At 52.8% G+C, this 24,790-nt stretch overlaps 7 protein-coding genes across 7 annotated transcripts; all 7 read right to left on the bottom strand.

Annotated features, from left to right (window-relative positions):
• Positions 1–648: 648 nt before the first annotated feature.
• Positions 649–2,127, bottom strand: SCP_0604570 (Uncharacterized protein; the record flags this gene model as incomplete). The annotated part of the gene is made up of 11 exons (XM_027759590.1): positions 649–845; positions 897–948; positions 1,007–1,025; positions 1,080–1,245; positions 1,299–1,338; positions 1,388–1,468; positions 1,521–1,543; positions 1,598–1,710; positions 1,764–1,908; positions 1,963–2,058; positions 2,115–2,127. 11 exons carry the CDS (start codon positions 2,125–2,127, stop codon positions 649–651), a joined length of 945 nt encoding a protein of 314 aa, XP_027615391.1.
• Positions 2,128–4,529: 2,402 nt separating this feature from the next.
• SCP_0604560 (Sphingoid long-chain base transporter RSB1) lies at positions 4,530–6,010 on the bottom strand (the record flags this gene model as incomplete). Its single annotated transcript, XM_027759589.1, has 11 exons — positions 4,530–4,720; positions 4,779–4,830; positions 4,884–4,902; positions 4,955–5,120; positions 5,173–5,212; positions 5,272–5,352; positions 5,407–5,429; positions 5,485–5,597; positions 5,652–5,796; positions 5,848–5,946; positions 6,004–6,010. 11 exons carry the CDS (start codon positions 6,008–6,010, stop codon positions 4,530–4,532), a joined length of 936 nt encoding a protein of 311 aa, XP_027615390.1.
• A 4,358-nt stretch (positions 6,011–10,368) lies between these two features.
• Positions 10,369–11,250, bottom strand: SCP_0604550 (hypothetical protein; the record flags this gene model as incomplete). Its single annotated transcript, XM_027759588.1, has 2 exons — positions 10,369–10,965; positions 11,074–11,250. The coding sequence occupies 2 exons, from the start codon at positions 11,248–11,250 to the stop codon at positions 10,369–10,371; spliced, it is 774 nt and encodes a 257-aa protein (XP_027615389.1).
• Positions 11,251–13,988: 2,738 nt separating this feature from the next.
• Positions 13,989–15,736, bottom strand: SCP_0604540 (Alcohol dehydrogenase 1; the record flags this gene model as incomplete). The annotated part of the gene is made up of 11 exons (XM_027759587.1): positions 13,989–14,046; positions 14,100–14,192; positions 14,322–14,350; positions 14,406–14,519; positions 14,588–14,733; positions 14,792–14,836; positions 14,897–14,990; positions 15,040–15,114; positions 15,166–15,224; positions 15,316–15,527; positions 15,591–15,736. The coding sequence occupies 11 exons, from the start codon at positions 15,734–15,736 to the stop codon at positions 13,989–13,991; spliced, it is 1,071 nt and encodes a 356-aa protein (XP_027615388.1).
• Positions 15,737–16,089: 353 nt separating this feature from the next.
• SCP_0604530 (Rho1 guanine nucleotide exchange factor 1) lies at positions 16,090–18,317 on the bottom strand (the record flags this gene model as incomplete). The annotated part of the gene is made up of 11 exons (XM_027759586.1): positions 16,090–16,448; positions 16,498–16,625; positions 16,689–16,786; positions 16,840–16,944; positions 17,002–17,166; positions 17,222–17,307; positions 17,362–17,439; positions 17,488–17,908; positions 17,966–18,024; positions 18,074–18,197; positions 18,246–18,317. The coding sequence occupies 11 exons, from the start codon at positions 18,315–18,317 to the stop codon at positions 16,090–16,092; spliced, it is 1,695 nt and encodes a 564-aa protein (XP_027615387.1).
• Positions 18,318–19,179: 862 nt separating this feature from the next.
• Positions 19,180–21,929, bottom strand: SCP_0604520 (Probable phosphoketolase; the record flags this gene model as incomplete). Its single annotated transcript, XM_027759585.1, has 7 exons — positions 19,180–19,476; positions 19,537–19,833; positions 19,890–20,442; positions 20,492–21,151; positions 21,201–21,353; positions 21,401–21,710; positions 21,764–21,929. 7 exons carry the CDS (start codon positions 21,927–21,929, stop codon positions 19,180–19,182), a joined length of 2,436 nt encoding a protein of 811 aa, XP_027615386.1.
• An 896-nt stretch (positions 21,930–22,825) lies between these two features.
• SCP_0604510 (3-hydroxyanthranilate 3,4-dioxygenase 2) lies at positions 22,826–23,531 on the bottom strand (the record flags this gene model as incomplete). Its single annotated transcript, XM_027759584.1, has 4 exons — positions 22,826–23,001; positions 23,055–23,135; positions 23,200–23,302; positions 23,367–23,531. The coding sequence occupies 4 exons, from the start codon at positions 23,529–23,531 to the stop codon at positions 22,826–22,828; spliced, it is 525 nt and encodes a 174-aa protein (XP_027615385.1).
• Positions 23,532–24,790: the final 1,259 nt, after the last annotated feature.

Here is a 24,790-nt window from a genome sequence, read left to right as displayed (position 1 = left end):
TCCGAAGCGCCACAAATCCAGGACCCCAAATACTTGAGCGAGTTCGCAGATGAGGCGGAGGACATCGGGAGGTTCATTCGTGATGTAATTTCCCAAAAGCAGTTGTCCGAGGCATGCCCGATGCTTTTCTAAGCTACTGCATTAGGATGTCACCCAAATGGCGCATGACTCCATTGGTTCATGGGAGGTTCTGGACAAGGTCTCTCCCACTTTGGCTAGACTCGGACATTCGGACCTGATCAATTGGGTAATTTAGCGGTGGCTGCAGTGGCTGAAGGTTTGGGGTCCTGGGTTTGAGGCACCTCAGGCCCAAAACTCTTCGAAGACGATTCCGCATATACATGAAAGGCGCTGTAATGGTCGACAGCGGCTGTGCCGCAGGGCCGCTGAGAGAACAGTAAGAGCAACGCGTCAAAGAATGTCACGTGCGCGCTTTGAACATCCAAGTCTCCAGCGACGAGAAGTGCTCCCACAACAATTCCATACACTCAAGTGCTATATACTCTATAACTACCAAATTCACCGCAACTGAGAAACAGTAAATAAATCTCCGTCCACTATTGGGTTACCCCAACCCCACCTGCGAATCACAAAGAGCCGATGTCACTGTCACTCTCCATACGAATGGAACTTCTCACACACAACAGGTTACTGGGCGGTACCATCCTCCTTCGACGACGGATTGATCTCCTTGTTGACCGAGGAGTGTTCAGAGTCGCCCAACTCAGCCTCCTTGCGTGGCGATGTGTACCGCATCCACGTATTCCCGGGGCCCAGCAGGCGTCCAGGGTGCAGGACATTGATCGTGTACATCGCGAGGGTGATCATCGCACCGTCGAAAACGTCTATCGACCGCAGATTAGTATCGCGTGACACGTGCATGGGGAGAAACGCACTGAATAAAGCCTGCGTGTGAATGATCACGCCGGTCCATCCGTTCGCCAGTTCCTGTGTATTTAAACAGTGTGAGCGGCGGCGTCAGAATAGCTATCGCATTGTAACTGACGATTGTTCTGTAAATAGACCTGCAGGGAACGCTGTCAGCTTACGTACAAGGATCGCGCCGCTCGTAGCATTACCGGATGTAAATGAACACGCTGCTGGCAGCCAGCCCGAGGAGCATCAGCTTCATGTTCTTGTCCATATCTGAAGTCCTTGCACCGGTACTCCTGGCGCGCACTGGCCAGTCCTTGAGACTCCGGGTGATGAATTCCGCTGCTAGTCCCATGTAACAAGTGATGGCAGCTGCAAGGCGAAAATTAGTGAATGCAATTTGTATGCATCGAAAGCAGACTGACCAAGCTGGAAGGCAATACCCGCCAGCATGACGCGTCCTCCCTAGTGCATTGTCAAGGCTGGTTCGTGGGGAACCTGGAGGCACACTCACGGATTGAGGACTGGTGCCTTTCGAGACTGCAATTGCAGCCTCCGCTCCGCCGGCTGCTTGGACTATGAGTGCGATAATGTCCTGGCTCGGAAAATTAGCGAGAGAAATAGCACACATACGTTGTTTTACTTACACAGCTCACGAAAACGGCGGTGTCTGTCCGCTCATGTCAACAGTAATTTAATTGAAGGCGAGAACGAAAGGACATACACCATTTGGCACTCAGGCGACTATAGCATTCACCCAGGCGAGTGATTATCTGGCCCAAAATCACAAAGTTAGCAGCGACGAGTGGTGTAGGGGCTATAATAGTCGTCGTAATCCTATTTCATGACACAGTGAGTGATCCCACGCGACTCGTCTACCCAGCACTCACTGCATGACATAAGGAGAGAACAATAAGTCGTTAAAGCTGGACCATAGTCTCCCTCCCCATCCGAGGATCTCCAAAATTCCGCAGACCACCGCTGTGACGATGAGCCACCACAGACGATAACGAAGTGCTTGGGCGAAGTGGAGAACTACACAATGCATTCAGTGCTTCCCGTCACATACGGTGGAGAGGAGACATTTACGAGTAGTTATCGAAAAAAGGACGATGTACAGAATGCACACCCACTCCGTTGGGGTGTATCCATAGCGCGACCTCTTGGGTGCAATCGGAGCACGGACTACAGGTGTCGTGGTAAAAGGAACAGCAGGTATGGAAAGGCGCACCAATACGCACCTGCCAGATCCATTGAGAGACGAGAGGAAAGAACAGAAAGAGAGGAACGTTGGGGGAAGTTATAAGCGCTTCGGCCACGAGCGGCCAAGAACCGCAGTATTAGCTTGTGAATTGTAAGTAATAATTTCGACAGAGACAACCCGGAACTTCCGGTCATCTTTTTTATACTGGCATCCGTCGTTCCTGCGCTGAATCCTCACGATCAGAAGAATGTTTCCGCGCCTGAGGCGCAAGGCGATGCCATCCGCGCTCAGCAGGGTTGGCCGCATCAAAGCTGAAGACGTCGAGCAACATATAAGAGCAACTGGTCAATGTTGCAATCGATAGAGCCTGCCGTGTTTGACAGTGGCTGCGAACGTCTTGGCAATTTGATTGCTCTGCGTGGGGATTGCAGCAGCGCCACACTGCGCTCCGATCGATATTAGCTGAGGGAGCCCGAGGAACGAGCGGTTGTGCAAGCTTCCGCAGCACCTGAGCTTGGAGAAAATAACCTTGGCACCCACCTGCCAGCCCTAGGGAAGCTGCGACTCAAGAAGTATTCGGTTAATCTATTAACATACCGTGCTCCCGGCGCGGTAGGAAAGCTTTCAATTAGTAGGTCCTACCTACCTGTGCGATTGTTTGCGCTCGCGAAAACAATTGCAGTTCGGCACTGCGCAGCTGTAGCTAAGAGGATCATATGCTGTCGCGCTCGACGAGATCCCAAGTTACCCGTGAAGGGGCGGACTTACAGGATATATAGCCTGAGATTTACTTCCGAGATATCGATCTCTCCGAGGGACCTGAGGCCCGAGCGCTAATTTATCCGGGGTTCTCGGGCATGCGTCCGAAGTACTCCTTCTCACGTCCTTATTTGACTAAGTATTTACCTCCTCGACATTGCACCACACCAGAAACCTCAACGGCCCGTCTCATGTACTGTGATTGTTCACCATGATACAACTCGGAATCGACCCCTATAAGGGCCAACCTCGGGAACGTCATCCGCAGCCGGCGTCGGTCAATATCCAGGACGGATCCGGACACTCAATATTTGCCGAAGTAAGAGATCTTCCCCGGCCCGTAGGTACATATTGGCTCCCACCTTGATCCGTCACGCGTCACGGACCTCAGTGAACATTGTCTCTGGACGAGACGGTCGCCACAGGAAGCCTTGAATTTAAATGCAGGGACACGACACAAGTGGTAGGATTTGTGCCTCCCCACCAGCTTCAATCGGGTTTTAACTGGGGATCTTTGGTCTGGCACCACACTCGCCTGATTCTGCCAATTTCTAGAGTGCTCCTCCCATACCACCGTCCTAGTACTGCGCACCAGATAGAACAGGTTTGCGCAATCCTTTCAAAAATAACATCACTGAGTAACTGCAAAGAGAGGTTCGGTTGGGCGACACGCTACACCTATGTGTGGCGGCAGGACGCATTCATTGTTGCAAAGCCAATGGCTGATCTGCACAGAGATGCAGCATGAGTGAACACGCTGCACGAGATAATTCACATACCACCGAACGTGACCTGCCATGGAGTGAGCACGTCTGCGTAACGGAGCGGAGGGATCAAGGTCAGTAACATTCGCCAAAGGCCCGCTATCTGGGGTCTGAGTCTATTGGACTGAGGCTCAGCAAGCAGCTACCTGGGATCACCAGAGACTGGCAGAGAACAAATTATTCATGACTCAAACGTAAGACAGTATCTTGCGGAAGGAGGTGAACCGTGACTGAGAATCAAGTCGTGACTAGGAAATAACTGGGGAAGTCGTCTGAGAGTGCCTCGCCCTAGGGGAAACCAAATATTGGCGTGCTCCTCACCGTTGTGGCTTCCTGCGGAGACAGTTAAGTTTTCCTGATATGCGCAAGCACCACCGCATAGTTGTGTTAGCGCGCGGATTCATATTCTCTGGCTTTAGGACCCCTGGTCCTCGCGCTATCCCGGACCCACCGATTCGCTGCAAGATGGTCAGCAGCTAAATTACCCTCAGATTGACATGCGGAGGGGCCAGGTGCCATAGTGTCCTGCAGCTGCTCATCGAAGTTGTTTCGCCTACGCAAGTCATCAAGAGACACATGAGAAAAGCCAGACTAAAATTTCGAAACTACAAGTACATCACCGAGCTTGAAATTCTGTGAGCGTGGTCTCCCCAGGCGGAATAAATACTCTGCTTCAACCTGCACGCCTCGGGATATCCTAGCTTGCGGTCACGCGAGCGTCAAACCGATAGACGCTCAAGTCCTCTCCGCGAGCATTGCGAACAAATTAGATCTATCAACATCCCTCGAAGAGCATGACCTGAGTGTGATAGGGAAATTGTCTCCCTTAAGTGAATATGAACAAACTGGTTGGCCCAAAATATTAGAGTACATCATGAACTCAGCTATATCGTGAGCAGCAACACTTTGCAACCGACAACGAACAATGTCTATGCCGCACACACAGAGGAACGTTCTGATAATCTATACTCCTCCTTGATCTTATCTTCCCCTTCGTCATCCTCTTTCCTAGGCGGAGAGATAGCTTCTCTCCATGTTTGTGCGGGCCCGAGCAGGAAAGCAGGATGAAGGAAGTTGAGGGTGAACATCGCTAGAGTAATCATGGTTCCATCGAAGACATCTATGGAGGGTACGAGCCGTAAGCCGAATCAGGGGCACCGACGGTCGCAGAGACTTACTGAAATAGACCTGTGTGTGTATGATTGTGCCACTCCATCCATTCGACAATTCCTGAAGCACGTAGCGTGAGCTACTCGAGAATAGAGGGGGGACAAGACGCATACTATTGTCCTATAAATTGATCTTATAGAAGACATAAGATACTGCGTCACTGTGTCGCAAGTGGATGGCTTACCGGAAGTAGATGAATATACTGCTAGTGGCCAAGCTGAGAAGCATCAGTTTCGTCTTCTTGTCCATTCTATAGTCTCCTAGAGGCATGCCAGTCGCGCGAAGCGGCTTGCTGTACGCGCATCGTATGACGAACTCAGAAGCCAGGACCATATAGAACGTAATTGCCGCTGGGAGCAGGAGCTTAGATCGGATGGAAGGTTCACAGCGGGCACTACGTACCAAACTGGAATGCAATACCGGCCAGCATAATATACCCACCCTGCATCAGGCAGGGAATGAGTGATGCGAGTTATGGCTGAGGAAATCTGGATGGCTCACAGTCTTGGGGTTGTTGGCGTTCTGGACGGCTGTAGCCGCTGTTGCACCACCGACTGCTTGTATGACAAGGGCGACGATGTCCTATAAACAACAGTTAGCATAACATGGACTTGCACATGCATATGCAGCACATACACAGCTGATAAATACGGTTGTGTCTATAACCAGCTGTTAGCGACCGTCAAAATAAACGGCTTACCAAAAGTTACTTACACCACATGGGACTCAGGCGACTGTAGCATGGTCCTAATCTGCGAATGATTTGTCCTAGGATCACAAAATTGGCTGCAATTAAGGGTGTCGGGGCTATGATGGTTGTCGTCATTCTGAACCCCCACCGATCAGGATTATAGCATGAAATGCCGGAAATATGCACTCACTGCATGATATATGGAGCCAGCAGATCCACGTTAATACTCGACCACAGCCTCCCACACCAGCCAAGGATCTCTAATATTCCACACATAGATGCGGTAACGATGAGCCACCATAAACGAGAATATATTGCTTGAACGGTGTGGATCACTGGCAGTACTGTCAGTGTTCTGCAAATACCGGGTGATCAGAGGGACATACAAGAAGTCACACCGAATAGAACAATGAAAAGGATGCATAGCCACTCTGTGGGGGTGTATCCATATGGCGAATTCTTGAAGGAAGTGACCGTGTAGAGGACTACGAAAGAAAATTGTTAAGCTCGAGGTCAAAGTCGACAAGTGAGAATGGCCATACCAGACATATTGGCGCTCGGGACGAAAAGTGTGTGCGGATAGTCAACAGAAAAAGAGTAAAGGGGGGATACAGTTGAACTGTGGAGAGCTTTTCGCCCTCATGTACTGATGTGGACAAAGATGTCATGCTTGTCCGGTGGAGCCAGTGGGAATAGGGAGCTTCAAGCCTGATAGTTATATTGCCCACGCAGTCATATCCAAGGGACGTCCGGGCTGGGTCCTGACTGCATAGAGAACGACAGCACCTTCCTCATGCAACCGCATGTGTAAGGAGGCGCTACCCAATAACAGAGGATGCCGGGTGCGGCGTTTGCGGTTCGCCCAATAGCGAGCGCTTTTGTGAGGAGAAGCTGCGGGTAAAACGGGCAAGAAGACGCACTATTTGTCCGACGGTGATAGAGGAACTATCGAGAATCCAGCATGTTTTCTCCATGGAACTATAATCTCACGCGGTACCGAGTCAAGAATCAATTTCCGTACCGCGCCTCTGCCGGTCTGGATTGAGCATCACTTCCACGAGCATCGTAGAACCGGGAGAGGGTCGGAATGACTGAGGTCATCGCAAAGTCATTCTGCAGATGTCAGCGAGGTCGCCACCATTCAACCATTGCTATGCCCGACACCAAGGTCCTCCAAAATTTACTCGTTCAGATCTCGGCGCGGTTCGAAGCCTGGCATGATGGTCTCGGCAGAAGGCAGAGCACATGATCAGCATCGAACTTGAGTCGACGTCTGCTCCAAGTGGTAGTGACCAACGTTACCTAGGCACTCATGTGAACATCGATGACCACGAAATAGCGACAAAAGAATTGTGAAGCCCCACCTCCAAGACACCTGAGATCCAGTGCCTCAAACATGACAGCTGTGTCTTGGAACTTGTTCCGAAGAGCTCCAAAGCTCCCGAATGGAGAAGGCTGGAACGGAGCTGTGAATCCCAGACACGTTCCGCGGCCGAATTGGATAGTGTTTCATTTCCGGACACCGTGCGGAGGGCCTAACACCTCTATGCTGCCGTAGAGCGGTCGAACCGTCCTTCTATCTCACGATATCGACCACGCCGCTTGGGCCCGCATCACCTCACCAAATCTGTGCTTGCAAGACGTAAAGCGCATGGTGCATGTGCCAAGGAGTTCGCGCAAGCTCCCATAACACGACACATAGCCTTTCGAGGGTCGGTTGATTAAGTACTGCCGAGTCGACTCGGAGATGTGACGGAAGATGCGTCGATTGTCAAAGACGATGGCATCTAGTCTCGATTCCAGACGTTCACCGCACGGAGGCTGATATGTCGGAAATCGAAAAAACCAATATGCATATGGCAGCCTCCTTGTTAGAACTGTGCTGGCTGTTTTTTCGATATTGGGGTCCGGCAGCCTCCCAGGCGGAGCCGAGGAGCGGCACAGTACGATCGTCTTGCGAGACTAGATGGCGTCACGAAAAGGCCATATTCGCTCCGACGATCCCGTCATGCGCCGCGCGATCATGATGCATGACATTGACATGGTAATTAGGATTGTTCTGCAGCCTCTCTAACTGCGGCGACGGTGATTTTCCGGCGAGCGTTGATCACAGTGAGCGCTCACAAAGTCAAGTCAAGATGCTGGCAGGATGCACTCCACCGCAGTAGCTAGCAGACGGGCCCGGATCTCGAGGAAAATGACTAGAAGAGGAGGTATGTCGTCGTCATGATGATCCGGGCAGTTTCTCAGAACAATACTTAGGCTGCCCCGTAGCCACGTGGACCTAGTCAGTCAAATGTCAAACAGCAATGTTTAACGAACGCCGACAGATACTTTACTCCGGTTACGAGACCATCCGAGGGTGGAGGCTCTACCACTTGCTATGTATTGCAAGTCAGATCTACCAGAATGTGAACATGTTGTAGACCATGCGGTAGCCCATGGGGCAAGGAAAACTATTCTCGTCCTATATATATGGGGTGATTATGCTACTGTAAGCCACAAGCCACTCCGCAAAATTAATTTATTCTGACGACCTCAGAAACTTCCCCTTGTCGTAACCTATCGAAAGGGCCTCAAAATACCTACATGTGTAGAACTACTGAGTGCCTAACCCAGTAGTAGTTCTTTGGTATCTGATTCACCCCTTCGACTGACCCTGCTCGTAAGCACGATTCGGTTATGCCATCCTTCTCGGACGGGTTCGAAGTAGACCGGCGCATCACAGACGCTACACGCTATCGTGATACGCTCAAATTCAGCAAAGGGAAGAATAGCAGAGGGTAAAGATCACAATCATCCTCACGACCGTGGAAGTTTACATTGGCCTGATGTGCGGCATTTCTCTTCGAATGATCAGTAACGTCCGTCGTCAAGAAACTGACGTCAGTTTTAGGCTCTAAAAGTACCATGTCGAAGAGGCGATTTCGGAAGCAGATCTGGACGACATGCATCCACTTGCAGTGGCAAAGCAATTCCGTCTCGTTTATCAACATTGTCTAGAAAACTCATCCCTGAGCCGATAGCACCCCTCAGATCGATCTCGGGACGCCCAAAGCTCTAAGACGGCCGCGGATGTGCCTGGACGTACTATACTGAGAAGACGGATCACCTCTCGGTAGGTAGAGGCGGTCATGGGAGGCCATGAATTGACCCCGCATTCTTCTTGGCTCGTTCCGATGAGCTACGCGCCCTCAAGTTCAAGTCAAACTCACAAATCCTTGCTACACATGCAGCCAATGGTCATGAAGACCCGCTCACTTGAATTACAATAATTTGTGACGTGCAATTTTCCTGAGGAGACGCACCAGCTCCCAGATTCCCATAGGGTATGTTGTATGCACCTTAGGGACTCGTGGCCGTTAGTTTCCAGAAGTCCTTTAAAGCCAGTCTCTCAATCCTCGGAGGCAAACTATAGTGCAGTCGAGCGCTCAGCTCGACCTCCGCCATACCTTCGCAACTTTGTTCCTCGGGTACTTATGCGCACAGTGCCTGGAAGGCTTCCATCCAGCATGATTACTCCGTCGACATTTGGTCCATCGTCTCAAGCCGCTGAACTGTCAAGAACTTTGGCCGTTCGGGCCGAACATGATTATTTTAAATTTCACTTGGCTTGACGCGATGTTCTAGATTGTACAGGCGCTGTGGAGATGGCTGCAGACGTTCACGGCCTACAGCAGAACGAATCGGCAAGCGCGCCGTGATATTATCTATGCTCAAGTGAGCGCGCATTGCCGTAACCATCCCGGACTTACGTTGACACGTCCATCGCCACCATCACGTTGTGACTGTTCGAATTTAAAACTCGACCTTTCTAACGTCGCAGCTACCAATCCCTTAGAAAGCTTCTCCATACCACGGCCGCCGAGAAGCTTCTAAGCATCAGTTCACGCGACCTGCCAATAGCTCGCGCGATTTTCCGGCAGTCCTTTCAATTGGCGTGTGCACGTACCAGTGAGTGGGTGCGCTTCCCTTCCGCAGGTTCGAAACTTTGAAGACTATACCATCGACGTTGGCCTCGATTTCCTGGGTGATCCTGGCTTTCCTCTTTCCAGTCCAATACTTGTCTCTGAGCGCTGAGCTATCCGGTGAATTGGTAGAAGGACTTCGAGGGACGACATCCCAATTTGACCAGCTGTACTGTTCAGTCGTAAGTGTTCCTTCGTCCTCGTTGCCACGGGTCCGTCGCGACTCAGTGGGTCAACAGTATTCTGATATGAAGGATTTCCAGACAAGCTCTCTGCGGCGATAGCACGGTTGCGCGACTCGTGCCTGCCTAAAGATGGACATAAGTGCGACTGCTTGTGCAATGGACCCTCCATAACCGCCACTTTCCCCGACTCTGCGAGCGTCATGATGCATGCCTGCGCTCGATCAGACCTTCATGCGAAGATATATGATGCAGTAGTACTTCCCCTGAGGCCGATGGTGTTTCGTCCCCGCGCTTGGCATCCCGGATGTTGCGGATGTCAGGTATGTGCGTGCTTCTACAATTTTCTTTCTCCCCCAGCTCAAGGCGAAAGCGCAGTTTGTTTCTTCCGACGTACCCCATTGAAGCCAAGCCGCATCAGGAGGGAAAAGGTAAGTCGGGAGCCTTGTCAAATGAGCCATGCACCGTCCGATCCGTCGTGGAGCATTGATCAATATTAATCTCCCCCGATCTCAGTATGGTATACGTTGTACATTCACAGTAGTGTACGCAAAGGACCTATCAGAGAGTTGTCTCTCCGGATTTAGCGGAAAATTGGTCTGACCACTCATGGGTATGTATATACGTGAAGGCGTGCAAGATCTGTCGCATGCAAATATATCGCAGAGTCTATATTCATGCGCCACACTCCCCAGCCCATGGCCGCACCATGACACCAGCCAAAGTCCATGCCACTCTTTGGTGTCCGCGAACAAGCCTAATATACTCCAGGGACTAGCCTCCATCGCACACGCTCTGCATACACCTCCCACGTCTTCCCGAACGCGCGATGCAGCTCCTCGTCCTCTCTCGCCAGTCTCACCAGCGTACACCACATTGCATACGACACCTTCACCACCCAGAACGTGAGCGCAGCCCACGCGACGGTGGCCCCGACGCGCGGCACGCACAGTACACCCACGTAGGGCACGCACGGGCGGAGCCAACACTCTCGTAGCCACGCACCAGGAGCGAGCCCGACGGCGGACGCGCCAACGAGCGTGAGGAAGACGCCTGTGTAGCTCGGATGTCGCACAATCGCGTAGGGCCCGCCGGAAACGAGCCGATGCGAGGGCGTGATAGTAAGCTCGAAGGTGAATAGAGGGCCGAGTGCGCGGAAACACGCTAGACGGATGACGGCGCCCGAAAGGACGGAGAGGGTGCCCAGCAAGAGCAACGGGTGCGACTTGGTGAGTGCTAAGGGTGGGGTAAAAGGGCAAAGGAGGCGAGAGAGGATAGGTGAGAGTGGGTATGCGGGGTAGACGTGTGCGAAGGTCGCGAGGATGTCACAAATTGTCTCCGCCCAGATCATCATCTGGGGGGCACAATGCGAGGTCGTGTCAGTCAGCGCAACTTTGGATATGATGATATTCGAACTCCCCGGTCGTCTCACAAGTGAGTGGGAGTGAGCTCAGGTACGCACTTTGCTGCAGAATGTAACGTGCCGCACACATCTCTCGAAGAACGTCCTGCGCTCGAGACACTGCGTCTTAGGAACAGGTGGATTGGGCGGTGAAAGAGAGAGATGGCCGGAGACACCCGTCACGAGCAGGAGGGCGATTTTGACAAGTCCGTAGGATGTATTGTGATCAGAGAGCATCGCAGCAGACGTTCTGCTGAGCAGCACGCTTGCTTGTTCTCAACGATGGACGTTGTCGCTAGAACGAAGTAAAGTGATCTTATAGCAGAACGGTTCGTGGTGACGGTGTAAGGGGCCGTTGGTGACGGCGAACCGTAGAAGCGTAGAGAAGAGAAAACAACAGGTACTTGCTGGGGCCAGTACTTATACCACGTACAGCAGAAAAGTAAAACCAAAGCGCAACGGGAATTCAACGAAACATGCCGGATTCTAAAAGCAAATTATACATCGGATAGGCCGAGTCGAAGACCAATAAATCCGGAAGCAGCTTCGGACTTGAAGTCGACGTCCGACGTGCTGATAAGTGCTCAACGAGAGCAGCTGCAGCCGATCCATGAGAGCAAGACCACTGCATCCGTCCTCACAGTGTCAAGCAATAGGCATAAGACTGCAAACTTGTGGGTGTATTCATCATGTTGTCGCGGGTAGGTGCCTGGAAAATCCAAAGAGCTATCAAATTGTGTTGGATCCATCCGATATGCGGAAGCCAGGCAGTCGGTGGCAAGGATCCGAAACCAGACACGGACCTCACCATGTTATCTTGTCTAAGTTCCGTCGAACAAACATACCGACATCGGCTTCTGACGAGGGAAAATCAAGGTCTTGCCCGACGGCTCTCGTCACATCACCCAATCTCCCGTTGTGGCGCAGGATTTGCTACCGTTTAGCGTGTTGGCGCCGGCAAGCACCTCACCGCTTGTGGTTTCGAGGCCCATCCTTGCATAGCCTTGCATGCGGTCTCACCATGCCTTGCGGCAAATAGCGAGCGTGCGATAGAACTGGCGAAGAATATCAACGGTGAGAAACGTGGGAGTGATCCTGCCTTGCGGTTAAGGTCCACACCATACCGTCAGTAAATCGCTAGACCTCATAGCATTTTACGCATTACAGCAGAGCTCGTCTGATAGCTGTAGAAGCAGAGGAAGATAATCCGCGAAGATGTTTCAACGCCTCTCGTTTGTCTGAACACTGGCCGGGTGCTAAATCGGGTACCTTTGGATGTCACGTGATAAGCCGTACGGTTGAATGTTGACTCTAAGTCCTTCTGTCTCTCCGTCTCTCCGTAACCGGACGGCCGTCGCCGCTCGCGGTGTGTCCACGACGAAATATTGTCCACCCTATTCTCGCTCTATTCTGTGATCAAGGGCTGGACGGGAGAAATGCACACTGTCTTTGGCTGAAACCGTCTTGGCAAAAATAACTGTCTTGTCGCACGCGTACGTTCTCACGACCACCGAAGGATGAATGGATGAATCCTCTCTTAGTAAATTCTGTGTCTTGCTGCGCATGGTTGCCAATCTTCGCTCTCGCCTATGCATATGCCATCATGCGGGGCCACCACGCATATGAACTCAGACACGCCTGCATACCGCACATCTCTAGACGCCCAGAAGACCTTTCGGCGGTGACCCAGGCTTGATCGAAGTCTCTCCTTCCATTCTTTCAGACGTTGGTTTGTGTTGCGAAGTCTGAAAAATTGGAGGTCTCGTGCTTTGACATGATTTCCACTTGGAAGGCATCTGGCGCCAATATGCTATCCGCTGGCGAGTATCCGCCACAGCTGGTGGACACTTGAACGTGATGTGCTCCCAGCCTGCGCTTGTTTCCTTGCGTGGGAATGGCGCAAAATTAACTCAAGACATGCCCCGGCTCTACATGCAGCAGATTTGAAAACATTCGTGACATGAGAACAGCAAGATGCCGAGCTGATTGTCGCGGAGTGCAAGCGATAGTCGGCGGCGCTATCTCAAATTCGTGAAAACCATGGGATCTATGATTGACGACATTTGTATTCCGTGAGGAGCCGCAGGGTTATGAAACTTCAGTCGAAGACTTCATCCACCTCTGCGGTCGATTCTACTTCAGTGAAACACATCCGAATCCGACTTCCTGCAATATCCATCCATGGAATTGGTTTATTCACGGTACATGAATACATGATACTGCGACGACGAGCGGAGGGTGCAATTTCATCAATTCAACTTCTCCATCAACATATTCAAGGATCGCATTGGTTCAGTGAGTATTACTCAGCTATAGCTCTGCTCGAGATTCCTGTGCCTTACCATGTGTCTCGACAGGGGGCCCACACGGAAGTCACCGCGATCGCTCTTTTCTGGCATAATTATCCAACCCTCTGAGCTGGAGTTCTCACGAAGTCGAGCGGTTCACCCTGCACATCCAAGCGGTCGTGTTGAATGGTAACTGCTCTTCCGTACTATCCTCCTTGTACCCCTTCTGCTCTGACAGGCCATATAGGAGCGAATGAACTGCTGAAAGCTGAGGTCGATGCCGGTAAGATTTGTAACTAGATGGCGTACAATTGATTTACTTTTAGAGTGCACACATCAGGGATATTGTACTCAATACTGGCTCTATCCATTGTCGTTTATGCCTTTGAGCTGCAAGGCCATTAGCATTATGACAGAGCCTGGATATCCGCCCAAATATTTCAGGTTATGTTGTGTCGGTTCGCCCTCGTGGATCTTATTATCCACCAGGGGTCATAATGTAACAAAATTGTGTCTCGATGCAGTCACCCTTGCTTACTTGCAGTTTTACTGTAACTCACTCTAATCGGCAAGGTGTCGTACTGACTGCTAGCAGAGTTGTTATGCATTTGCAGTAGCGCCTTCATGATAACCTACAGTACGACCGACCTCTACGACAACGTGGCCCCCTGGTCCGCGTTCTAGCTCTTAATATGTGAGCACCACCCTTCCTACTAAAGTCCCCTTCTTCATTTGCTCAAGTACGCTGTGCGACGGTCAGCCATACATAAAGCCGATGACTCTGAGATGATCACCTACCTGTTGAGCTCTGCGAACGGTCTCTCTTCATATTGGCAGGTGACTTTGCCACGGGAAACCAGTTGAAGCGCCTCGATGGTTTCTTGGCGATTGCTGTTTGGCATGATTATCGAGGTTCGGTAGTTGATTGCGGAGGATGCCAATGTGTCGGCGCGTGAAGGAACGGGTGTATGCCACTGAAGTGAGTCACATATTCTGACTCTGGGTTTGTAGCGCACATACCCCGTTTTGGACCCAACCAATTTGAGGCCCTTCCCAGATGAATCATTAGTATTTGTACACGTAAGAGTGTGCCAACACACGCACCTTCCCGATAAACATTGTCAATGACAAACCTGACAGTGGTTCCGGAGGGAGGCCAACGCAAAGTATCGTTCCCTGCGGTCGAGTATAGTAGGCAGCCTGGATGTACGCTCTATTCTGTCAATTCACGAATTATCATCACAGATGTCATCGTGCATGTATGGCTGTTGCCCCAGGAAACATACGGAATCCGTGAGGACAATGGCCGCATGAGGCCCCGCTCCGTCCGCTGCAGCAATAACGTCTTTAACGACGTTAGCGCTCTGGACAAAATCAACGAACTTCTCAGCGCCCAAGGATAGAGACAGCGTGCGCTTTTCATCCCCCGCATCTGTTCACATCAATTTTCAACATGAGCATCGCTGCCAGCTCAGTGCAGCGCGGCTCACCAATAGCAATCACCCGGAGACCCATAGCAACCGCATATTGGATCGCTTGCATAGTACGTCAGTTGGCTTCACTTGTGACGCTTGGGCTCAGACTGACACACGCACCAAGGTGACCAAGTCCTCCTCCGGAACCAGGGATAGCAATCCAGTTACCTACAGAAGTATTACCCAGTTTCAACGCCTTGTACACTGTGACACCCTGTTTCTTCCTGTGAGGAAATTCGACTCCTTGGTATAACGAGACATACGGCGCAGAGGATGGGCGCAGCTCCTTGACTTGGGATGTTCTCAGGAATCGGTACGACATGATCCACGAATGCAACCTACTTCTGAGGTGAACAATGCAACCTAGAATGGCGGACTTTCAGACTCACAGTGTATTGCGTGAATGTGCCATCATCTTGATGTCCAGTCACCTTTTCTTCGGGGCAGTCTGACATCCCTGATATCAGCATTTCTCGCGGCTTCAGGTGCAGATGGCATGAAGCCCTTCATCTCGGCACCTCGTCGTTCTGTCTACGTACGCTGTGGAAAGCCCGTCCGACACATCTCGCACTTCAGGCACGAGCTGCTAACGTACTGGATGCCGACTCTGTCACCGATCTTCACTTCGCCCGGAGGCGTCTGTGCGCCGATGGCCAGCACGCGGCCGATACCTTCATGCCCTCCGGCACTGGGGAACCGTGGCTTAAAGGGCCAGTCTCCAGACATGAAGTGAAGGTCTGAATGACAGACTCTGGGCTTTTAGTTCAGTGATACACTGGCAAGCACGGTTGGGTTCACCAGGAAAGATACTGACCCTGTACATTCGAGTTTGACCAGGCATTCACCCGGCGCGAGTTTGGAAGGCTGCTTCACTGGGTACTCAGTTGTGAGTTGGGTTCGGATCCCAAGCTCATGAGTGAGAGCAGCAACGCCCTTGGTGGGAATTCCCTCAGTATTCATAGTGGACATGTCGACAGCGTGAATGTCCAGACGAGCGGCCTTATATATGAGGATAAACTCGGAACATCATCATCACATGCATTATCCGAAGAGGGCCACTGTTCCTCCCGCCTGTGTACTGTGAGATCCTTCATTTGCCCCTGAGAACTTGGAATACTCGCCGCGTACTCGATCAACAGAATTCAGGCTGGCCGTGGTGACTACAAGTACTAATACTGCTTGTCGTCAGATCAAGTGACGTCTCGTAAACCATGTGGTTTTCTCATCCATACCTAGATCCACTGCTATTCAAGCCGTCTTCTCACTATGTAGACGATGATCTTTGTCCTCACCATGAAATGAGGTTGCTGATGCTATACTGATACGATGGGAATCAAATCAAACACACGCAATGCAGTGGGCCGTTCTTCCACCCCAGAGCGCACAATGATATCAGGTTCGGAGTTCATTACTCCATGGACGCACGGTGGCGGAGGCATCCCACCGCGATAACTCGCGATACGGTCTCGTCCATCGCATAGGCATCGGAGGCCATCACCGGGAAGTATCTGCGCAAGACAGCCAGTTTGGAGATGCCGAACCTCGATGAAGTTGGTATTGAAAAGTAGGATGTACGGTGGAAGATGGGCGGCGCACTCTGCTGTCCCTTCCCATTCGATCATGATTGATGGTCTGCTCGGGTCTCCGTGTTCATCCACGTAAAGTCCAAAATCTTGACAAGGATGAGAGGGGTGTCAAGGTGGAAAGTGCCATGATCGTACTGTCATAGCATAACAGAAACTCCTCCGAGCTCACGCGGAACATCCCTCGAGGCCTAGAGGATCTGCATCTCTCTAACAAAGGTTTATAAGTGCGATCATCCGAGTGTGGTAACATCACGCTGTAGGGGCTGTTGCGAGAGTAACGACAATAAGGGTGTGAAGGACACGCACTCCGGAGGATTTGCACCTACTCAGATATCATCATGATTACAAACCCCTCAACACAAGGTATGGCAATCTTCCTCCGGAGGAAGATCACATCGAAGCATTCACACGGAATGTAGAAATTCTGGGTGAGTGTGTGAAAGAATGAGAGGTTATGAAGTTAGGCTGACAGCGTACTGTGTGAATCTTGAACCATTCTTTGAGCCCGAGCTCAGCCAGTGTAGGTGTTTTCTCAGTCCTTTTACTTATATCCGGTTCGAGGGCACGAAATGTGGTCTCGTTCTTCATAAATTTCAGGAAACGAATGTCTGGGCTGATCAGGAACAACATCCGACGTACCCGTTTCCATTTGGCGTAAATAACCAAGGTAGTACCATTGACATTACCCACCCTGAAGAAGGCGACATCACCTTTGCCACTCAATCTCTGAGGTGTCTTGCGCGCCGCTGGTGCAGATCTCCTTGATGATGGCACCAATGCCTCCAGATCATACGCGTACAAGGACTGTAAGACATGAAGTAAAGACTCGTCTGAGTTGGAGCGAGATCGATGCGCGAACCTTATCCGCGAGCACTAGGAAAATACCATACTCTTCAAGTATCGCACATTGACTGACCATCTTCAAGTTCAGCATGCGGTGAAATGCTGAACAGACAGTTCAGGTTGCATGAGACTGCGAATGGCTACAAAGGAACTCACGCTGTGGATCGTGTCGGAGACCAAACCACACACCTGCCTCACACCCAATCGCAACAAGGTCTCGACCATCTGCCGTAGCTGCACATCCGTCAGAAAGACGCCTAAATTTTGAGTGATAGGACTTACTGAACGGGATAGAACAAGTCATCCTTGCGTTGAACGTAGTATTACGCTCACTATGTGCAGGCGCACTGATGCTTGATAGATGAGACACATCTATGGCAAAGACACTGACGTCAAGAATCTTTCTCAATACCTGCGCTGATTTCCGTGAACGTGAGGCCTCTTCCAGTTTCAATCTCCACTCGTTGCGTATGTGGGGTGTTTCAGCGCACAACGTCACGAATCCGCCGTGCTTGCCTGAATGGCGAATAGTGAAGGCATAGACAGGGGAAGGCTCCGTAGACGTGCTCATGATTGGAAACCCGGCACGCAGTGTGAACGTGCGATTGCCACGCTGAGCAGAGGCGCGCCGAAAAACGCTGTTGCGGCGCTGGACGGGAGAATCAGCAGAGCCCATTACTGAGACCAGCTCTAGAGCAATAGGCTAGATGAACAAAGACTTTGAACAGGTAATTCGGCGGATCACTGTGATATGACTTGCTTGTCTGAGGACACGATATCGCCCAACTCCGTTGTTCTCTTCGCGTTGTGCGACGATGACTGTCAAAGAGCAATGAGCCTCGACACTGATGCGTACTGCTTGACTTACGGTAATTGTCAAGGACCAGAACAAAGACTTCTGTCCATAGACCCGATCCAAGGCCCGCGTCGGAACGCTCCAATAGTCTCCCAGTATGTATCACAGAGCGATCTTCGTTCAATAAGTCGAGGTCCTAGACGCGAGTGAGTTCCGTCTCTGATGCGAACATGACACTGCATACTAAACCCTCGCCCATTCGGAATGTGAGACTCGTATTTGTGCGCCAGAAGCTAATATCGTTTTCCTGCGACATGAGTACAGTAATAGAGGGCGAAAGCTTATTCCCGAGTGCAGCGATGTCGTCTAAAGCCGTTGGTCTTGCGAAGAGTGAGTGTCAGAGCTGTGTTGAGACGCAGTAACCCAGTCGACTTCGTTTCGAGAGAATCGGAGGCTGGCGAACATGAAACAAGACAACGACACAACGTTCCCAAGAATGGATCAATGTCGAAATTCAGTCAATGATAGAGAAACTCTAAGCATCGGTCTCGACACTCAACTTGTTCACTACTGTATACAAAATCGGACGACAGGCGGAGTCCCCCTTTAACCATCCGAGGGCACAACTTCCAACTTTATATTGTTGACGGGTGGGTTGTTCCCGAAGAGCAACTTGTGTAGCAGGAAGCTGACAGCTCGGAGGGCATCAAGAAGGGAAACCGTTGTCGTGAGGAGTGGACGGAAATGCCCTGAGGCGTGAGGTTCGCCTGTTGGTAAGTGCAACGGTTCCCAACTGCACAGCATCCACGGGATGTGTATCTTGGGTGCTACGGTTGCACATTATTAATTTGAGGCGCGCGGCCTCCTCCGACTACCGTCGCCATATTGCTGTTAAATAGCTTTTAGATGTAATCCCCACCAGTGTGCGGCCAGTGGAGGCGATCGTTGAGCAGGACTGACACATGCTGTCACATTGAGGTCGATAACGTGACCGACGCGTCTTTTCCGCCGCATCAAATGCAAACCTCTGATCAACTGAATCTCACACAATGCACCAACTTTTGTACTCGATTCGCGCAGCTCGAAAGCTTGAAAGCTTGACGTATCACGCACTTTTGGAGGTACAGACACAGCTAGCTAGAAATACAACAATGACAACAACCACCGCAACCACTTTACTACTCTCGCAATGCGTAGAACTTCGGCACATCATACGTCCCCTCCGGATCCTGGCCATGCTTATAGGCGTACTCCTTATCCTTCTCCGCCTGATGCATGACCTGGCTCACGAGCGCGTGCGCGTCAACCTCGACGTGGGGGTTCGTCGTCGCAGCCCCACGCACCGCCGCGGCCGCGACGTGGTACCGCGACGTGTGGTTCAGGAGCATCATCGAGAAGGGCGACGTCGTCGTGCCCTCCTCGCGGTACCCCTCCATCGTCACCCGGTCCAAGTCCGGCCGCCCAAACAGCAGGCCCTGCGTACACAAAACAGAATCAGCCAGCACCGGCGGACGGACCGCGAGGGGTGCACGCACCTTGAGCTCGCCGGGGTACCCGTGGTAATTAAAGTGTACCGGCTTATCCCTCGTAAACAGCGTCTCAAAGTCTAAATCGCTGAGCGCATGCGGGTGCGAGCCAAACGGGCCCAGGATCATCAAGTCCGTCACGTTCACGACGCGCACACGAAGCGCAGGGCTCATCTTCCGCAGGAGCGCCGCGGCGGCGATCACCTCGAACGTCATCTCGACCCCGATGCACACCAGCACCACGTCCGGGCGCACGCCCCCCTCCACGCTCGCGAACTTCCAGACCGATGCGCCCGCGATGCAATGCTGCAATGAGTGTGTAATCAGCGAGGGGTCGCAAAATGTAGCAAAGGCGAGCGCACCCTGTGGGCCTCTTCGGGGCTCAGCCACACCGGCGTCGGATGCTTGCTGCCGACCATCAAGTTGATATAGTCCTTGCTGCGCAGACAATGCGCGATCGTCGTCAGGAAACAATTCGCGTCGGGCGGGAAGTACACCCGCGCGAGCGCCGGCTTCAGATCCAGCACCGCGCCGATGAACGACGGGTTCTGGTGCGAGAACCCATTGTGCTCCTGGCGGGTCCAGGTGGACGTCTCGAGGTAATTGAAGCTGCCTACCGGCTGCCGCCACGTCGTCTCGTGCGCTATCTTCACGAACTTGCTGTACTGCACCATCATCGTGTGCACGATGCCCAGGAACGCCTCGTAGCTCGGGAACAGGCCCGTGCGCCCTGTCAGCGTGTAACCCTGCAGCATCCCCTGGCACGTGTGCTCCGACAGGATTTCGATCACCCGCCCGCCGCGCGCGCGCGACGCCTCGTCCCACTGGAAATTGCGCGAGCTATCCCGCAGGACCGCGTCGAGCTTGTTGGACACGAGCTCGTCGGGCGAGAAGATGCGGAACGTGTGCGGGTTCCTTCAACAACTCGTCAGCGCGTATAAGGGTAGCTCTAAGAATCACGCACTCCTTGATGACCTCGTGGAGGAACTCGCCAACGAGCTGCATGCAGCTGTGCTCCGATCCCTTCTCGACGGCCAATGGCATCCAGTCCGGCACTGAGAGCGGGGTGTACGCGGCATATACTTCCTTGCGCTGTCCGAGCTTCTTCGAGTCTTCGGTAGGGATTACAGAGAGAATTCTCACATTCGGCACGCCGTGCTCTCCAAAGAGCTCGCCGGGGTTGTACGACGCGAGCCAGTCCTGGAGCTGCTTAAGCTCGCCGGGATCCGTCTTCGCCTCGGGGAGGGGGACCTGGTGCGCGTGGAACGAGCCCTCGATGTACTCGCCATGCACGCTCTTGGGGCCGGTCCAGCCCTTGGGGGTGCGGAGGATGAGCACGGGCCAGCGCGGCTTGACGATGGGGTGGCCGGTGCGGGCCGCCTGCTGAATGCGCCTGATCTCGCTCAGTGCCCAGTCCATCGAGGCGGCCATGTCCTCGTCGATATGCTCGAGGTCCTCGACGAAGCGCACCTGGTAGCCGTAGCCGGTGAACAGCGCGGTGAGCTCCTTGTCGTCCATTGTGCCGTAGATCGTGCGCTCCGAGATCTTGAAGCCGTTGACGTGCACGATGGGCAGCACAGCGCCGGACTCGGCCGGGTCGATGTATTTGTAGCCGTGCCATGCGCTGTGGGTAGCGTCAGATGGGGAGAAACTTGGATGATGGAGAGACTCACGTTGCGGTGGGACCCGTCTCTGCTTCGCCGTCACCAACGACGCATACAGAGACGAGGTCGGGTTTGTCCATGATGGCGCCGAAGGAGACGCTGAGGGCGTATCCGAGCTCGCCACCTTCGTGGATGGAGCCCGGAGTTTCTGCATTGATATGGCTGCACAACGTCAGCGGGAGCACAAGACGGCGAGACAGACAAGTCACCTGGGGAAACCTCCGGGGGCACTGAAGCCCGAGATCAAGTGATGCAAGCCATGTTTGTCGCGGGTGTTACTGGGTAAGAAGGCACGGAGAGAGTTCTCGAGCCATAGGCAAGCGAGGATGGCCGGGGCGCCATGGCCGGGGCCGACGACATAGAGGGCGTTGATGCCGGTCTTGCAGATGAGGCGGTTTGTGTGGGCGTATACGAGGGAGAGGCCGGGGCAGGTCCCCCAATGGCCAAGAAGGCGGGGCTTGATGTCGTCCGGGGTGAGGTTGCGGGTAAGAAGGGTGTTGTGCTTGAGGAAGATCATCGCTGGGCAGTACGTTGAGCACTAGTGTTGTGCGTAAGAAGAGCGGGGTACATACCTCCGGCAATGTAATTGGCAGCGCGGCGGAACTCGGAGATGGCCTCGCGCTCATCGGGAGTAAGGACGCCACGAATGTTGAGCTGGACACGATAGTCGAGGATGGAGTCGGGGAGCTGCGAGGGCGCGGGCGGGGGGTTGGGCCGAGCGAGCTCCTGGCCTGGCATTGTGTGTATGGGATGATGGGGGGAGAATGAGAGGATGCGTTGGAGCGGGGAACGGGCGGGATGGTTGTTATATAGGTAGGATAGGGGACAGCTCGCGTCATCTCCTCCTAGCTGGTATCGCTGCAAGCGCCGGCTGGCCGGACCCACCTCTGGTAAACACGACTGGACGCAACATGCCGGCTCACGCGTACCAAGCGTTCGTGCCACGTTGCCCACCGCTGCTGCCTGCAGTGCTCTGCTGGAAGCCACCACTGAAGCCGAACTTGAGTCGATGACGTCGGTGATGTCGCGTCCAGTCACGCCCTGTGACACTACGTTCCCAGCCAATCGCATAGCCGCGATCCATCTAATCAGCAGGGCCGGCCATCTCCGAGGTATGTCCGAGTCCTGCAGGCCTCGTAGCTCGCGCTCGCTCTCGTCGTCCGCTGCTATATTCTATACGCCTGCCGTCAGTTCATGCTCAAGCATTTCAGCTCACCACGCTCCCGAAGGCTCCCCATCGGGTAGCTAGGCATGCAACAAGTCGTTCCACCGTCCGCAGTTCCTCTAGGCCATCCGTGCGGACGACATACGAAAACTGCATCACGACATGTTCCACACACCGAGACAGTCCCACCGTAGCTGAAGAGGTAGGTGCCTTTCTGTACCCGAGCCATGTAGTTGGCGTAGTCAGTTAATCTCATCCGTTTCACCGTTCCACCGCAGCTGCCACAGCATTATCGCGCGAGTCGCAAGACCAGCATCAGAGCCTTCAACAGAGTGACCATCAGTACAACATAAATTGTCACCAACCGCAACGCGAACATAATGATGATATGCATAAGGATATCCAACATACCAACAGATATCATACACCCGTCCAATTCTGACATTTGACCTTCAACCCTTTCACTCCCTTACTTGGCCTCCGCCACCGCCCCACACTCTGCACACTTTCTGGCCGCCGGGTCGCTCATCCAGTGTTGGATGATCGGCTTCAGCTGCGTTCCGAGATCCGTGACGTGCAGCTTCTCCTCGCGGATGATGGTAGGCTTCGCGTGCACCGGCGCCTTGCAGTACCACCGCAGGCGGTCTGTGCGCGCGAGTCAGCGCGGAATCACAGAAAGACAAAGGAGGGTAGCGCACCGGTGGCGTCGTCCGGGCGGACGCGCTCGACGACGAGCCCGATCGTGTCCGCGAAGCGCACAGGGTTGTGCGGCGTGTTCGCTGCCCACCAGCGTCAGCCCGCGCATACAACCTACGAGTAAGACTACAGAGAAATCACGCGCACCCGGCAGGAGGAACATCTCGCCCTCCCCGATCCTGATATCCCGGAACTCGTCCCCATCGACGACGCGCAGGAGCATCCCGCCCTTGTGCTGGTAGAACCACTCCTGCACCGGTGTTCTCGCTTTTACTTCCCCGATTTATTTAAATAATGCGTCGAACGGCGCGCACCTCGGTCTCGTTGACGTGGTAATCGTTCCGCTCATTGGGACCCCCGACGGCCATGACGATGAAGTCGTGCCCGGAATACAGGCAGAAGTTGTTCACCGGCGGCTGGAGGCGCTCCCCATTGTCCTTGAGCCACTTGGGGAAGTTGAGCGGCGGCGCGATCGGCATCCTGAGCACACAAATTGGGATCGGCAGTGGCTGGTGGCTGGTAGCTGGCGCGCTGGTGGTTGCGGTGAGAGTAGGTGAGAGCGCCGGCGCTGACTATGATAGGACTCCGGACTCAGATAATCGCAGATTCGACTTGCGTCATGTGATGATGTAGCTGCGATCGACGAAAGTGCATCTGGTCGTAAATTAATTCATTCTGTGCATGCAATTGGGACGCATACGGACATATGCTGTTCAAAGTTATTTTTTAAAACATGCGGTGTACATCTCGGATGTGTGCAAACGCAAGGTCACGTGCATGCCTCATCCCCGATGTCGATCTGCGTGAATCGGAATCTGCGTTAATCAGGATCTGCATGAACAGAATCAACATGAATCGGAATCTGCATGAACAGAATCTGCATGAATGCCCGTGAATATAAGAGCGACACCCTCTGTGCACTGGCATTGACTTGACCCACCCACGCATACCACAGTCCACTGCAAATGACATCTTTACCCTCCTCAGAATCATGTTGCACAAGTGCTGCCGCTGAGTGCAAGGTATGGATTATCTAAATACTCGCATAGAGGACGCGCACGATTGAATATAAACATTAGGTGCGATGGCTGCCTTCGGAGAAGGACCATCTCGATCCCACTTTGATACGTGAACTCATTCACACCTCCTTAAACGAGTAGCGGGCCCTAAAGATGGCGATGAGTGTTCGGGCGAACCCTTGTGGTGCGCAGTTGCGGTTATACAGAGACGCCTTGAAGAAGTGTGTGGATGGGTTTCAGAATGCCGACGATGCGGTGGCTGCTTTGGTGCTCGAATCTGCGCTGGAGCTGGATTTTCGGAGAAGCGGGATGCATTGGACGCGGCCCTTCCAGCTCGAAACGAGTGGCACACGCAGAAGCTTGCGGCGGAATACCGGGTAGAGTATTGCGCTCTGCAACTTCAGAGGTTTAGGAGAGCTATGTCGTCCTGCCAGGAGCAAATCGAGTATTGTGCGGATTTACTTTCCATTTTTTCCCATCTCTACAGCACATAGGTGGGGGTAGGCACATATTTGTTTTTCCTGGAGTTGTCTCTTTCATCTCCACCAGTACCAGCATGTAACTTCACTGGCATATGCTTTCTGAAGATGTTATAAGATGTAGGATCCGGAATGTACTAGATATTTTTTGAGCCAAATTGACAGGTACCGGACCTGGTTGGACTGGCGCACTGCAGATACGATTTTCAGTCCTAAAATTGTTTCTTGCGTTCTATCGTC

The sequence above is a fragment of the Sparassis crispa genome, assembly GCF_003851025.1.
Source record: "Sparassis crispa DNA, contig_000005F, whole genome shotgun sequence".
NCBI classification, from domain to species: Eukaryota; Fungi; Basidiomycota; class Agaricomycetes; order Polyporales; family Sparassidaceae; genus Sparassis; species Sparassis crispa.
This window is presented reverse-complemented; position numbering and strand designations above follow the sequence as displayed.